The sequence below is a fragment of the Plectropomus leopardus genome, chromosome 18, assembly GCF_026936395.1.
Source record: "Plectropomus leopardus strain MGB_pleo_1.0 chromosome 18, ASM2693639v1, whole genome shotgun sequence".
In the NCBI taxonomy this organism is placed as follows: domain Eukaryota; kingdom Metazoa; phylum Chordata; class Actinopteri; order Perciformes; family Serranidae; genus Plectropomus; species Plectropomus leopardus.
In genome coordinates this window covers 27,776,952-27,793,389 of record NC_142193.1, presented here as the reverse complement: position 1 = coordinate 27,793,389, position 16,438 = coordinate 27,776,952, and the positions used below count along the sequence as shown (strand labels likewise).

Genomic DNA, 16,438 nt, shown 5'->3' with positions numbered 1-16,438 from the left:
GCTCCTTTGATGACCCCAAACTAACATGTTGTACTTCTGTCCTTTTTCTCTCTCTCATGTACTCCTTTGACAAGTATATTCTGCATTATTTTGCATAAAGTTTGCATGATCTGCTGTATGCTTGTTGAGAGTCAGGGCTTTTGATGTTCCACAAACTTGGTAGGAACCCCTGAAAAAAAGCTTTTGTAGGTAGAAATTTTGAAAAGGCATTGCACAGTTATTTTAGCTCATTCGCTCAGGCACTTCTTGACCTGCTCTCTTTCTGTTTATCAGACCACAAATGAGACAGGAACTGGCAACTTAACCACCTCTTGTGTGTGAACGCCACAAAGCCAAGTATCACAGAGCTCAGTCTAACCTGTGTAATAGTAGCAGTATTAAGGTTTATTGATCTGGCAGGCTGTCTGGCTAGTGCTGGCTATACGTTGACTTGGGGTCTGTTTCCAGAGCTGTTGCCCTTCTCTCTTCCCAGCCAGGTGGTCTTTAGCGGCGGGGCATGAGGCGGAGGACAAACTGATTCAAACAACTCTTGCTACATTAGTTACATAAATGTGAACTTGAAGCTGCAGCAGTAAGCCTTTAACTCTGGTGAGCATAAAGATAAACTAGTAACACATCTCCACTTATGAAATGCTTTGCTGATATTGCATATTTTATCAAGTTTATTGCCAGACTCTGGTAGACTCTGTTTTTGATGAGTCCATCTTCATATTAATGCTGGAGAATTCTCTGCCATTGAGTCGGGCTTCATCGTAGTGTAGTGCATGCACATCAGCTTTTGAAGACCAGCCAATAGGAACACTCTTGTTTCAAAGACCACAGTGCTCTTTCATCAATTCATCAATCAATCAAGTCTAGTTTCTACTCAGTCCACTTGAGTAACATTAATGCTCAAAATCTATTTGGGGATTTTTGCCCAATGACAACAAAATGAAACTGCTCACTGCTGCTTTAAATTCACTAAACAGTCATTTTTGTCTAGTAGAGATCGGTCAAACATGCACACACCTCAGACATTCATTTAACCCATTCTCTTGCTGGATTAGGTTAAGGGCGTCATTCAACACCCATTATTTGACGGTTTAATCTTTCTTGAGTCCACCCACCTCCTCCTCCTTCTCCTCCTCTTCCTCCTCCTCTCCATCTCCTTCCACTCTACTTGTGTGCAGCAGCAGAGTCGCTGCACCTCTGCGCTGTACTGATGCAAAGTTCATGTCCGAGCGGAAACTTACAGTGAAGACCGCAAAACGAGCAGGATGACAGAGAAGGGAGGTGGTGAAGTCGAAGGGTGTGCGTTGACTTTATTTTGAGGTAAGAATGCTCTGAGAACCGGATTTTGTAAATCACTTTGTTTGATGCGTGTTGGGTTACCTGTGCTGGAATTACCTAATGGGCATGTAAAAAATAATAGTAGACTAACTGACAGTAAGTGACTACAGGGCCAAAATTGAATTCATTCTCACTGGCTTTCTACAAAGTAACGCTGAAGCGCATTTTCTGTGCGTAAAAGAAGAGCGCAGCGAGAGCAGCCACAGGCGCAAAGTGTCGCTACATCATAGGTCTCTCTCAAAATCATCAGGACATTCATTTGGTTAAATTGTGAGTTCATGTTCTTTTTCATAATTTCCTTAAATGAACTGGCTGCAAATAATTTGATGCAGCTATCAGAGCTCCAAATGGGCTAAATCATTTAAATCCAGATTACAAGTACATAATTGCATCAGTAATAGTACATCGGTTCACGAATCTTTACAATTAAAGGAAACAAACTGCATGACAATAAAGGGACAGCTTTTCCAAATTTGGCATTCAATAGCACCACTGTTTTGGTGTTGGCAATGATGAGACAAGTTACTCACAAGTCCTTTTTCATGAGCACATACACTGTACTACTCTCTACCCTCTGTACATCCTCTTCTGCAGCATTACTTCCCATTAGTTAAGTGGTGATTTGTATTTTTAGGTTATATTTCAATAGAACTTTCCATTTGAATATGAACTGCAAGCATTGTATTATATGTGATAGGAATTCAACAGTGTCAGTGAAATGAATTGCAGCTTGGGGGTGTTTGGACAATGTTTGGTGGAAACAATCAAAATCGATTGGTCACTGTGCTCCTCTGTGGAACCATAGAGCAACTGTTTCAGGGTTGTGCCAGATCTCAGATCAGTAGACTGGCAGCCTGTCAGATAGGTGATGTCACTGTTAGAGAGACATTTACCAACCGAACTTCTGGACACTGCAGCAGCAAAGGTCTACAGTCAACCCAATGCCACAGTAAATGTTGGCATTGTACATTTCTGCAAACCATATGATATATTTGCGCGTTATTATGTGGCAGATATGTTGAAACTTTATGTTTAAAAAATGCTGTGGTTAGTAAGTTAGTAAGTTAAAGAACCAAATCCACTTGGTTATGTCTTAGGAAAAGATCATACTTTGGCATAAAATATCCAGTTTTGGTGGCTCTGTAAAAAAACAACCTGTTTTAACGGCACAATCCTCGGTGGAAGGGCTGCGATTGTTGGAAACAGAGCGAAATCTAATGATCAAACAGTAGCTTTTGGTGGCACTATCCTCGCTTGAAATCCAGTGATGAGTCACCTACATTTTATAAAGTTTCCAAAGTGACGTAGCATATGAGCTGACTTTGTCATCAAGAGGTGATGGGGGTGTTGATGGCGTGACATCTAGGTGAGACATCTGCCAAGCTGAACACCAATGCTGACGACTTTTCGAGACCAACAAGCAACAAAACCTTGGTTTTTAGTGAGTCATTGTTGCATCTTTTGCTGGAATAGTTCCATTAAAAGCAGATGTTTTTTTTTTTTTACCAAGACATCACCATGTGTCCTGCTAAGATAGAAACATGGCCATGAAACATGGTGTTTTAAAAACATAACCAATTTGATTTTGTGCCTAACCGATCCACACATTAAAACCAGTGTTATTGAAACTTAAAGAAGTGTTCAAAGTATGCATCATAATGATGCGCAAATATAAAATAGCCGTGGTTTTTCTGGCAGTTGGGTTGCCATGGAGTCTACCCTGCTGCACATGACTTTCACAGACTTTTTAAACAATACATAGATTGAGCTTTCCTTTGAACGTCCACTTTACTGCGTCTCTCTGTTTATGTTTGCTAGGTGGAAGTTTGGAGAGGTAACATTTCCCTATGCTCCTTGTTCAGCATGTCTATTGAAATGCAGTGAGATGTGTTTGCACTTCACTGCTGCTTGGCCTCATTTCCCCTGTTGTCTGTTGTAAAAATCCCCATACATAAAAATGAAATAATTCATGAAAGTAGTGAATGATGGCAAAGGTTAAATTTGACCCCAAAGACTGATTTGTTTGCTTAGACTGCTGTTGTTTTATTATGTTTTCTGTGTGCTGTAAAAAAAAGTAATCGAACTGGCTGAAGAGGTCGACTGTGCAGTGAATTCTTATCTCAAATGTGTCTTCATGTGGGTCGTTTTGTTGACTCAGTTTCACATTAAAGAAAGTGAGGGAGTGAACAGGAAGTTCATTTACAAGTCACAGTATCTGTGTTCAGTCATCAGACAACATCATGAACCCAATGTCATCACACCCACATATCATATATTAGAAATCCTTACATTTATAAATTGGTCTCACACGATCCACCAACACCACTTTGTTCTGTTGAGACACTCAGATCATATATACATGTAATCTGAACTGCATCACTTTAGGAACAATATGCTGTATGTAAAACATACAAATGTAATGTATCTGTGCTTTGCAGACACGTATAATGCCACATTTTCATTTGGTGACTGTGCAGTCGGACATCATACAGCGTAAGACAGTAGTGCATAGACACACACACCCTCACCATAAGGACTTGGCAAGCTTTGGAGTGTATTGCCACGTTGCAGCAGTGGATCCTTGTAAACTGAGTGCATGTTGTATTTTGGAGCCATGCGTAATGGTCAGGCTGTTCTGACCTCAACCACACAGTTTGCTGTAAAAGGACTGTGGCCCTCCGGTCCAGCGGAGGAAGCATCCTCAGAGCTGACCCACTGTGACACAGCCTTGTGTGTGTGTGTGTGTGTGTGTTTATGTGTAACATATCTCTCTGAGACACTGTGATTGAGCAGCCCCTTCATTGTCATCAGAGCAGTTTTCTGCAATTTGTGGCTGTGTAGTACTGATGTTTGCTAACACATTAAATCTGCTTGCGACAGGAAGAGTGACAGAGACATGTTTGACAGTGTATGTGTGTGTGTCTGAGGGAAACAGAGAGATAAAAGACAGTAAGATATATGATGGAAGAGCTCAAAATAGAAGTCTGGTAAAAAAAAATCACAAAAAGACAGGAGGTAAATGTGTTTCTCATTGGCATCCTCAGATCCTTTATTTGATGCTCATAATAGGCGGCATCCGGTCTGCTCTCCCCTTTGCAAGCTGTTCCCATTACACTATCCAGGCCCCCGTCTGTCTCTGCAATCAGTCAGGTAGCGCATGCAAAAAAAGGCATGTTTATGGACATCTGCAGGTACAATTTATGGATAAATAATATGTTTAGCTGATCCAAATGTCCTTCTGTGTGTTTCAAATGAGGGTGGTTTTCTAAATATAGTTCCCAAAGTGAATTTCTGTGCTGGTATTACACTTTATTGTACATATAGAGATCTGAGTTGAGCTGCGTTTATTGCTCACAAAGTCATAAAAGAAGAAGAAAACCATATTAACATAGACAAATTACTTGAAAAACATAAAACCTCCGGCCATGGCTGTTGCTGGTGAAAAACAAACATTAAAACCATTTTAGTTTTGGAGTTAGGGGTGGAAATTGTATCTAAAGGTATTCATCAGTCTTGGAACTATTGTTTCTGATCTGATTTTATCCGAACTTGGTGTTGATGCTGACAGTGGATGTTTGTCTCCCTTGCTAATGTTTATCTGCCTCTCACCTTCTCGTGCCCCACGCACCCTAATCGCTCCCTTAAGCTAAATGTTACTGAGCTGAGGGATCAGAGGCAGTCAGGCAGTGGCTAAAATCCACCCTACCTCCCCTCCCTTCTATTTATGAATGCTCACGCTCCTAAATTAATCTCTCTGTCACACCCATACTTTCATCACATCCTCCCTCCTTCCTTATTTCTAGGCTACAGACATTGAATACTCCCTGTGATGACCACCCATGAGCACTTGACCTGTTGAAAACCGGGATTAGTTAAAGATTTAGGGATGGTAATCTGAGCCCGAGCCAGTGCCCAGTAAGAGTGGCACCATCACCTAGCTCAAGTTCTTATTTCACTGGTCCAGATTGGCCTGGCAGCAGCCGGGGCTAGTAGCTCCTGTGACATTAATCCAGCACTTGCTGTGGGTTGAGGAGGTCACATGTTTGGAGCTTACCAGTGCTCACTTTGCCCTGGAGTCATTTCTCCAAAAGACAGGAAGAAGGTGCTCCAGGAAAAAAAAACACAGGGCCTTAGGAGGAAACATTTCTATCTCGGGGAAGTGGATTTATGGTATTAATGTTGTGTATGAATCTGTTAGATAGGCCTGGCTTTCCTGCAGCTCGGTGGGTTGACCATGTGCAGACAGGGGCTCTTAGTTTTATGTCACATAAAATTATTATTAATTTTTAAACTCAGTTGAATTTTAAAATATGAATGTAAAAAAAATTGCAAGGATTACCTCTAACAAAATCTCTATCCAACCATATACTTTCAAATAAGTATTATTTTTCATAATCAATCCTGTCTGTCAATCAGAAATTCTCAGTACAGAGTGATGTCTTTTAATAGCATTTTTTGTCAGACCAGTGGTTCAAAGTTGATGAAGATGATAAAAATCAGAGCCACTGAATTCCTAAAAGGAGATACAAGTTATTAACTTCCTCCCACAATATATTTAAATTGTGCACACAAAAATAAAAAAATATAATCTTTTGGAACTGTAGGAGCCCCGTAAAAAGCAGCAAATATTTGGCATTTGTGCTCGATATATTTTATATAAATAAATTGATTATCAAAATAATTGAAGATTTTACGTAAATGTACTGATCTCCTAGTTGTGTCAGTGCCAAAAGTGTAAACTGTATAACTGTAGAAAAGTCTTGACTCAGGAGGGAATGATGGAAGTGCTTGTGTTGTGTGCGTGTGTAAGATTTAGGGGGATTTAGTGGCATGTAGGAGTGAGGATTGCAGATTGCAACTAGCTGAAACTTCTCCTGGTTAGAATTACTCAAGCGTTTATTGTTCAGGAGGTTTTTACTGGGAGCCAGATTATCCCCAGAGGTCTCTTTCTACCCAAAACAAACAGGTCAGGTGAAAAATAACTATAAAAAAACTGAATTAAACAATTCCATGTTAAAAAATCAGGGTGTTTCTGAACGAAAAACAACAATTCTCATTATGGGAGTGATTATACACAAACGAAAACATACTTATTATCTTATATCCTACACACTGGACCTTTAAATGGATAATTATATGAGTCAGTCTTAGAAAGTTAACAAACGACTCAAAGTTACAGTTGTACTTAGGTTTTATTTGTCGAGCTCAGTCCCTGAACAAATTCTTTACAACTTGCTGACTCCTCAGGCAACCGAGACAGAGAGAAAAACATTCCCAGCAACCATCAATCCAAAGTTTTAGCTTCCTGACACATTTATGTGCACTTGAATGCTCCCGCTTTGGTCTTTGATCTAGTATGTAACTCACATCTCTTTCCTTTTTCTATCCGTCTGCTCTCCTAGCTGGCCTTAAGTGAACTGAATGAAAACAGAAGCCCCCCTACCTGGAAACCACCGGGGAACTAAGTGGATTGAAGAAGGCAGAGAGCGAGTGAGGGAGTCAGAGAGGGAGGGAAGACAGAAGGGATTAGCAGCTAATCCAGCGCATGGACAATCCTGGATGAGCCTTATTTTTCTTCCAGGATGATTCAGACAAAACAGTCATTGGATTACGGCACTTTACTTTATTGCCCTTTTTGAGAAAGCACCGGCCTCCTTTTTGCTCAGCTCTGATTGTTATCATTGCCTCTCAAAGGTCTGTCATCTTGGGCATAGAGGGACCAGGAGGACAGAGGATAAAGGAGCAGGGCCTGGTGACAGGATGTCCCATGGACAGTGTGGTGCCACACATGGATAAACCTCTTTAGTGGGAGACGGTGCATGGCAGTGGACCCCCCCCTACTCTCTGCCTGGACTTTGAAGAAGTCAACCACATGACACAGACAAGATCCTCTGAGAAGTTGAGCTCCACTGAAGATGGAAAAAGGAGTCGTTGCCAGTAAGCTACAGAGTTGAGATACTGCTTTGCTGATATTTAGCTGGCTTTTTATTTAAAAACACAGGACTACAGAAATGTAATAAAGGTTTCTTAGGCAAGAGAAATGTAGATAATGATCACTAATCAGTTAATTTAAATGAATTTAATTGTTTTTATTCACAAGAGTGTGTGCAAGAGTGTGTGAGTGTACTACTAAACTTGTGTACTAATTTATGAATATTAACCTGAAACCTCAATAATAATGATAAAGGATGCCATGGTCTGTTGGAAATGGGCATATAAAGAATTAATATGAATTTCTGTTGTCGTGCAACATGATGTCCCATCTCACATTGTTTTCTGAAATTGCAATCCTTACTCCTAACTCTATCTGGAACTTAAAAGCATATTTAATTGGGTAAAAGGTAAATTAAAATACTTAAGTTTACAAAGCTTCTTGGTGAGGTGATCTTCTCAGCAAAATTACAAGACGGTTCTCTAAATCTAAAAAGATACGAAATGAAGTAAACACCAGTCTATTTTGCTGCCTTTCTCACACAAACCAGCTGAGTTGTTTGGCTGAAATCATGTATATTTGCAGCTGCGGCCGGATTTTGTATTTCTAAACTGTCATTCCCTAAACCAGATCTGAGCAAGAGTCCAGCCAGTCCCAAACTCTCCGACCACATAGCTGTGGTAAGCAGAGGAAACAAAGTATGACCTTGTAATTCAGCGTGTTTGTTATTTTGTCATGACTGAAAGTTGTTGTGCAGGCAAAATGAGCTGAGCATTTGGTGATATGCACTACTAGATATGCCGATAGACACTCACACCGGCACATTTACCAAAGATTGTGACATTTGTGCTGGTGATATAACAGTAGGGCTGCAGCAACCTGAGCAGAGAGTAAGAAGTTAAGCTTTCCAGGCAGGGAGTGAACAGTTCAGGCTGTCATTGAAGAAATGGCACAACTCCTCAAGACCCAAATCTATTCCAGAAAATCAACCACTTGAACATACAGCAGTGTGATAAAATCAACTTAAAATGACAGGAACCATCTTTGGGAATGTCATATTTGCAATATACTTTTGAGTTTTTAGTTTGGTCCATGACCCATTTACAAACATGGAGGGAGTGGGCTTTATGACCTATAATACAGCCAGCCATCAGGGGGTGATCAGGATCTTTCGCCTTCACTTTTGGGAAACTGTCATGTAGTGCATCTTAATATACAGTCTATCCCAGCTCAAAACGTATTTGCTGTAATTAGTACTGCAATGGTTATTCAGTGTTGCATTTTTGTAGCTGGGATAGTTTTTATTTATTATGTGAATTTATTTTGTGAATTTGTTGATAGCGCTTAGAACAGGCATGTCAAACTGGTCCACAGGGGGGCCGGTGTGGCTGCAGGTTTTTGTGCCAATCAACCAAGAGCACACAGTTTGACCAATCAACTGTCTGAAGACGGAGATCAGTTGATTAAATGGGTCAAGTCTGGTGTGCTGCTACTTGGTTGGAAACAAAACCTGCAGCCACACCGGCCCCCCTGTGGACCAGTTTGACATGCCTGGCTTAGAATATACATAAAGTATACTTTATATAAAGGGGTAGCCAAACTTTTACTATTGTGGAAAAATATAAAGAGTCACCGGCCAAACAGGAAAACAGTAAATGCACAGTTTTCAACCAGTTACAAGACAAGAAAAAGTGTTTTAGAGCAGAAGTGCCTATTTGCCATAGAAAATTAATTTCAAAATTACTATGCAACACCACTAAAGTTTGACATTTCAGTAGATTATGGTGTGCCCTCATATTACAAAAAGTATTTATATTTTATAACCTTTTCAGGTCCATTGTAACGAGGTAAATGTTTTTATTGACAAGTAATCAATTTGGTAGGTGAAATAGCCACATCTAGTGTTCAAATAAAGAGGTGCAACAGCAGGGCTTGTAGTTGTTTAAGTTGACATCAACATTATGTTTAAACTAGGCTGTGCAATGAACCTACAATACAGTTTATTAGAAAAATGCTCAAGCCATATTCTAGTTTATTTTGTATGATTTGCCACAAGCGATTTAAAAATGGACAGCGGTCTGCAGTTGGCCTGCTGGCCGTAGTTTTGCCACCCCTGCTCTAAACTGTTAAAAGTTAATATATTGTTCAATTTCAAGTTTAGATTTGGAATTTAAACAATCGTTTTTTTAATTTACTGTCGTTTTGTGTGATCAGAGGGCTTTTTCATGGGGGCGTAGGGTACAGGAGGGTGGGGAGGGGGGCCTTCGTTGCCAAGGGCCCCACAGAGTCTAGGATCACCACTTAGTACTGGCTATGTGTGAGAGAGAAAGAAGAAAAATAGAAAGGGGTGTAGTCGAAGATTTGATTGACTCTGCATCCACACTGGCATCTTCTAGTGTTGATCCAAAAGGGAAACCGAGGGCCGACAGTGGGTGAATAGTTGGCCCTGGCCCTGTGGAGAATGGATTATACACACATTCTCTGCCGACTGAACAACCACATATTTTTGTTTTCTGTTCTCACTGTTCCAGCACTTAAATGTGTTTTTTTTCTCTCTCTGCTTTTACAGTGGACCCTGAACTTGGCTATAAACTTGACTGACATGAAATCAGAGCTCTCACGCTCTTATTCACATTAAAGAGAAATTACTCAACTTTTCTACCGCCATGAGTCTGGGAAAACTGCCAGGGATTAAGGGCCTTGTGTCGGGCTCTCAAGGGAAACGTCGTTTCAAGAGCGAACTCTCTGTGGATATGATCAGTCCACCACTGGGCGACTTCAGACACACTATGCATGTCGGCCGTGGCGGGGACGTGTTTGGTGACACTTCCTTTCTTAGCAACTATGGGGGCATCAGGGAGCCAGGGAGTCCAGACTCGTCAAACAGCTCCAAGACAACTGGGTTCTTCACACGCACCTTTCGGCATGTGCGGAAGAATTCTGGGCCGCGGCCACGCAGTGGCTCCCGTGACCTGTCATCCCCGCCACCAGACATCTCACCCATCATCAAGAACGCCATCTCTCTTCCCCAACTGAACATAGACTCCCCTAATGGGTGCCTACAGAGGGTGCTGTTCTCCAGCTCCATCAGCTCGACAGATGACTCCCTCTGCACATATGGTGAGCTAACACAGATAATCACTACATGAGATGAGGTTCATGTGACTCATCTGAGCAACAAGACAATTTTCACTGAAAATAAGATGAGAAAAAGTAGATTATAGACAAGGGTGTTGCAAGATGAGTCCTAAAACTCAAGAAATTAGTTTGCATTTTTGCACTATTAAGGTCTGTGGTTATCATATGCTGAGAGGATTTCTGTGTTCTGTTGTATGACATAAAGATATTCAGTAATTACCAAAATGGCGAATTTTGAGGCAATTTAAAAGGCGATGACTTATAAGTGGCTTCGTCATGCTGGATGTTGAAGTCATGCAACTGTGGCATAGCTCGTTTATGGTCTAAAGTTAGCTTTTTACCTCTGGCAATTGCATTTACTCCTCAAAAATCATAATAGTGGTGCTCATTTGTGAAGATTATCTTACTGAACAAAAAGTGCAACTACCAAACTTTAGTTTGCTACATAGCTTATTCTCTGCAACAATTCAAAATCCAGGTGCATGAAAACAAAAATAACAAAATATAACCAGACCAAAGAGGGACAGGGAGACATAACAGCACAGTGAAGGTTCAGCCTGAGACTGAGCTACCAGCTGCACACAGGCTTAAATAACCTGGAAGACTTAGGTGTTCCCAATTGCTCTAATGAGCACCTGCCTGCAAAGAAAGCACACAGACAGGTAGCACAGGGGTGACACCGAGGGGTCATCACAACAGCAGTATATTTTATTTTGGGGCATTTTTATACTTGTTGATATATTTGACATCAGTTTACATGCAGAACACTGCATGATAGAAGATGTATTATTAAATACATGCAAATGTGCTTTACATTGTCTTTTAGTTGATTTCTTACCATTAACAATTTGTTCATCTGGTGGCAATCTGCAATCCTTACCTTTAGATGTCACAAAATCCTCCTAAATCTGACACACTGGCCCTTAAAAAACAGATGAGAATGGATGATACTTTTTTGTAGCTGTTATTTTAAGGTTACATGAAAGTCAGAGCCTATATACATAATGAAGGTTGTGACCAGTACTGCTTTAGTCACCCTGAATCAGGAGGGGAAAAAAAACAAACTGGTGGTGCACTGTGATATATCATTACAGTTGCAGCTCTTACTATTCACTTTCCAGTAGACCAAACAGCATAAAGAGCTACTGAGCTGACTTGGTGCAAACAGGACTATAAATGTCAGTGATCACACAAACAGAGAGGGTGAAGCTGCCCTCTTTTCAACATCGCTCTCACATTCCTCCAGCAAACAGGCTTCTTCTGAGTCATCTAGAGTCACCTAGGCAACACCTGTACACAAGTAGGGCTATAAACACAAACACACTCACACTTACTCACACACACACACACACACACACACACAGCTGGTTTGGGAGAAAGAAAGAAACTTTTTCCTGTCATCTCTGTGTTTGTATGTCAGTGCCTGAGCGCAGAGCAGGAACACACTATTCATTATATCTGCTAACCAATCAGAGCTTATCAGGCAGCAGTGTGCTCAGTCTGGACTGGAAATCCCCTCCCCGTCTCCAGATTCCTTACCCAGTTCAGAAGGAATTTGCCCAAACTGAGTGATGCGGAGGCGGCATAGAGAGTCAGTGAATTGAAGGATGATGTGGGCTTTTTGACATCTGTGGGTTTCTCAGTCAGTTTGTGTCATTATTTCCATACATCTTTTCATATATTCACAGTTGTTATTTCCATGCTTGTGTTACAAATGTTGTCATTATCCACTGCTTTACAGATTTTAGTCAAGTCGGGGGAAATTGGTTATAGATTAGAGAAATTAAGGAGATAGTTTGGATTTTTTGAAGTGTATGTGGTACTTCATTTGTGTATTACATACAACAGATGTCAGTCGGCACACCCCCAGTTTAGAAAAGCAGACAGGAGTCCGACACAGAGGTTAAACAATGATCTGCTGTGGATGGGGATCAGCAACAAAATGTATTTTATAAAATATCCCATTGTGATGGGGAAGCCTTTAATGTCTTCAGTTCGAGGCAGTGGCAGACCAGAAGCTCCTGTGTTCAGTCATACTAAATCCCTGTTTTTCACAATGGAGTCTGGCATTGAAGAGAGTGATATAATGGCTTCATTTTCCTGTTGGACATTCCTGTCTGACATTAACATGAAGAAGTGAAAATATTCCAAATATAGCGTACAGTTTTGGGTGGCTTAATACATTTTGTTGCCAACTCCTTTAAACATTTTGTTTTATAATATGCTGCCTTCGGAAAAGTACTCCATACAAAAAAATCCACGTAGTCCCTTTGAGCACAATTCTTCTTCAAAAGCATAAATGTAGCCTTCATTACTATTGGTTTGTGTGATATTAAAAAAAAAAGAAAGCTGAAGCTGAAGAGAAAGAAATTTATGGAGGGAGAAGCAAATGTTGCCCAATGTATAGACAGTATAAACCTTTTTACAGAGTGATCAGATCAGTCAACGAGTATTCATTTATCAAAGCTGATGTGTGTTAACAGAGATAAAGGCCTACTGCCTTTGCTAAAGTCTTGGTGATTGAGGTTGATTACTCACTGTGGAGGTAGTTTTAGTCGGTCTGTTTTTTGTGGATAGAGTTTTTGTGGTGTGTCCATCTTTTGTCCCAACTTGTTTATTGTACAGTTTATAAAAAACCTTGTTCATGTTCTCTGACTCTTCCCTTTTCATTTGTTTTGAAAGAGTTGGCAATAAGAATCGTGGCTATTTCTAGTTTCCAGCCACTTCACATTTGTATCAATGTCTCACTTGTTCTTTTCCTTTTCTGCTTCTTTCACTGACATCATTCCACTTTACATCGCCTCCTGCTTTCTACTAACAGTTTCAACACAAAGTCTGTCCAGATGCTCAGTCTGTCCCTGCAGGAAAGTGTTAGCAGAGTTATGCACTGTTAGATACTGCCACCCTGTGGAAAAGAGGTTTAATTGCTAGATTTACAGGAGCAGCTTCTACTTATTGCCCCATATTATTTCCCCTCGATCTGTTTGTTTTTGAAAGTATTATGTCTGGTTCAAAGTAATAAGACTCAATATGTTGTGTTTCTGGTTTCTGGGGAACAGATAAAAACCATCCTCTCCTAATCGTAGTGTCAGTATAAATGTACTGCTTTGCAGAGAGATATATTGGATTTATACTCAAAACACACTTGAGCCCTTTGACCTAAATGAAGAAATTAATTTTTCATGTTTCCCGTAATTTGTTGCATGTGATGGATGTGGTATGTGTAATGTATGTTTTTTGTGGCACAGAATCGGATGTTTTTAGTGGCACATGGCGATATTTCCTGGCTATGTTAATGAAACCAAAGCTGTGGTTTTTTGTGGCACGTTGCAGTGATCTCCAGCTATGTCTGTGGCACCGTACCAGGATGTTTTTAATAGCACATCGAGGTGATTCCAAGTCGTATTTATGACAATGAAATTGCTTGTTTTTCACTTACACGTTGTGGCACTTCCCGGCAGCATTTGACATTTGAGCCAGCAAACCTGGGAGTTTATTACCAACCTGGTTTTTCTTTTCAGTGGCTTTTGTGTCAAGTGTGTGTTTAGTGGCACATTATAGCATTTCCCAAAGGCGTGTGAGCCAGCAAACCTAGGTGTTTTTCACTCACCCATCCCTGCTTTTCCGGCAGCTATTGTGCCAGCAAAAGAAGCAAAAATGTGATATTTTCCTAACAATAACCAAGTGGTTTTTGTACCTTAAACCTCACCACTACTTCACCACAGCAAACATAAAGTTTTAATTTATCCAGTACAAAATAATGTACAAATTGTTTTGTCTACACAAACTAACAATGCTAACATTTTTATCAGCTGATTGTGTTGTGACTGTATATGTGTTTGTCTTTTTATCTTTGTCCACATGACTCTGATGATGACACAGTGGTTTTGAAATGTTTTTTTACACAAAGGCTGCTTGAGTTGTTTTTCAGTTGTTTTTTTTCTTTTTTTTTTTTTTGCCTTGGATGGTTTCTTAATTATTTGTCAGTAGTTCAGATAATTTTATTCACTGCAGTGTTTTCTTCCTCTGTCTGTTTGCAGGTCTGCAGTCTGGATTTGTCACTCTGCCCCGCCTCTCTCGCCTTGACAGACAGTTTCAAGATGGAGACGTCCGGAAAGGGTCTCTACAGGACAGCAGCGGCATCACACTGACACGCTCAGACTCCCTCACCTCGTTCACCGTAGACCTTGGCCCTTCTCTTATGTCTGAGGTCCTGAGTTTGATTGACAACCCCAGCTGCCTTCAGATATCCAATCACAGCCAGGCAGCAGATGAGGAAGAGGAAGAAGAGGATGACATCTCTCTAACAGAGACACCAGTGCAGAGCCCTTTGATGACCTCACCCAACCCGTCCATGGGTAGTGGGTCATTCAGCAGTAATATGAACAACAGGGGGCGTTCTTGTAGCTCCAACTGGACAGAACCAGAGGAGGAGAGGAGGTCACAGAGGACACCAGATGTGTGCGCTGTGTCTCCTCAGAGAGCAGAGCCTGCCATGGAGGCAGAGAGGTTCCAGAGGGCTGCTGACGTGTTGTCTCGTCATTATGGTGGAGGGTCTTTCACAAGGGGGACGAGGATGAGCACAGACACCACCTCTCCTGCTTTTACACACAGCCGCAAAACACCATATGCCTTTTCTGAAGAGGAGGAAGAAATCAAAGTCTAGATGTTGAAACTCTGAAAAAGAGTAGGGATTTTGTTAATCTGATTAAACAAACACAAAAGCTTCCAGTGACCTGAATTTTGAGTTCATTTCAAGTCAGAGAGGCTGAACTTTGAACTTGGGATTTTCTGTTGTTCCTCCATAAAAACATTCTGCCTATTCTCACATGCATCTACATGGAGGCATCACTGATCAACTACCAGATCCTTCTCTATATTCACTTTCTACAGGATGGATGTTTGATGCTGATCTTGACCTTTGACCTTCCCTTCCCTTCTCTGTGCACTACTATCGAAACTATTTTAAAGATGCAAGTCACCGAATGAGTCTGACACTATTTTTTGTCAGGCCAACTATTAATATTGTAAAAACTTTTATTAGTAACAAAGGTTTATCAGTGAAAGAAATATGTCCCACTTGCATTAATAATGTTTGTAACAATTGACTGGAGACTATAGTGGAGAGCCATGAATTCTGAATGGACTTTTTCTATTTTTTTCACATACATAATTGTACATTGTACATTGTACATAATCACTCACTACATAATCATGATGTCCAATGTATTTTACATAAACAAAGATGTTCAGGTTGAAAGGTCTGAGATGTCAAGCTGAATTTGAACATGTTTTGTAACAACTGTGATACAACTTCTATACATTGTGAAAAATAAAACTATTATCAGAAATAATGGTGTTAAAACTCATATAGTTGTACAATTACCGCTGATGTTCCTCCCAAGTCTATGAGAGAACTGCACCCATAACATGTTTATAGGATTGTTTGTCAAGCTTTTATCAGTTTTAGTTTATTTTTTCTAATATGATATGGCTGATGTAATAAAGTCTTGATTCAAAATGACTGCTTTCATTTTTAAAAACATTGTAAAATCATGTCAAATTCCCAATAGCAGGTGTTATGTTGATTTATAGTCTGAATTTTCTTTTGGCACCATGTGCCACTTTAAATTAGGGTGAAGGGGGCATTTTTGGGAAAAAAATATTTGTGAACTTGTAGTTTTTAGTTTGTCCTGTGTCCCATCTGCTATCATGGAGTGGGCAGGATTTAAGACCTATACTGCAGGCAGCCACCAGGCAGCAATGAACAATTTTGGCTTCACTTTGGGGGTGCTGTTCATTTTGGATAAACTGTAGAGATCTTTTATTAAACTTTCTGTTCACAGAAAACATTGCGTGGCTGATGATGACATATAGTAGTTACAGAGACTGAATACATTCACATTACAAAGCATAAATTATACATAGTCTATTGAATATGAACAGTGGACTGTTTCAATTATTAAAGTTTTTAGCAACACAAAGACTGCTGGTAAGATTTGAGGATAATTTAAGTAACATCTGTACAGATGTGAAGCC

The 16,438-nt window shown here is 40.3% G+C and overlaps 1 protein-coding gene across 2 annotated transcripts; it reads left to right on the top strand.

Annotated features, from left to right (window-relative positions):
• Positions 1-1,153: 1,153 nt before the first annotated feature.
• Positions 1,154-15,920, top strand: cdc42ep1b (CDC42 effector protein (Rho GTPase binding) 1b). 2 transcript variants are annotated; one of them, XM_042504169.2, is made up of 4 exons: positions 1,154-1,311; positions 6,732-7,266; positions 9,831-10,381; positions 14,440-15,920. In XM_042504169.2, exons 3-4 carry the CDS (start codon positions 9,928-9,930, stop codon positions 15,063-15,065), a joined length of 1,080 nt encoding a protein of 359 aa, XP_042360103.2. In that variant the 5' UTR covers positions 1,154-1,311; positions 6,732-7,266; positions 9,831-9,927; the 3' UTR covers positions 15,066-15,920. The 2 variants fall into 2 exon arrangements, with proteins under 2 accessions (XP_042360103.2, XP_042360104.2); XM_042504170.2 differs by having other exon boundaries at positions 1,157-1,311; positions 7,024-7,266.
• Positions 15,921-16,438: the final 518 nt, after the last annotated feature.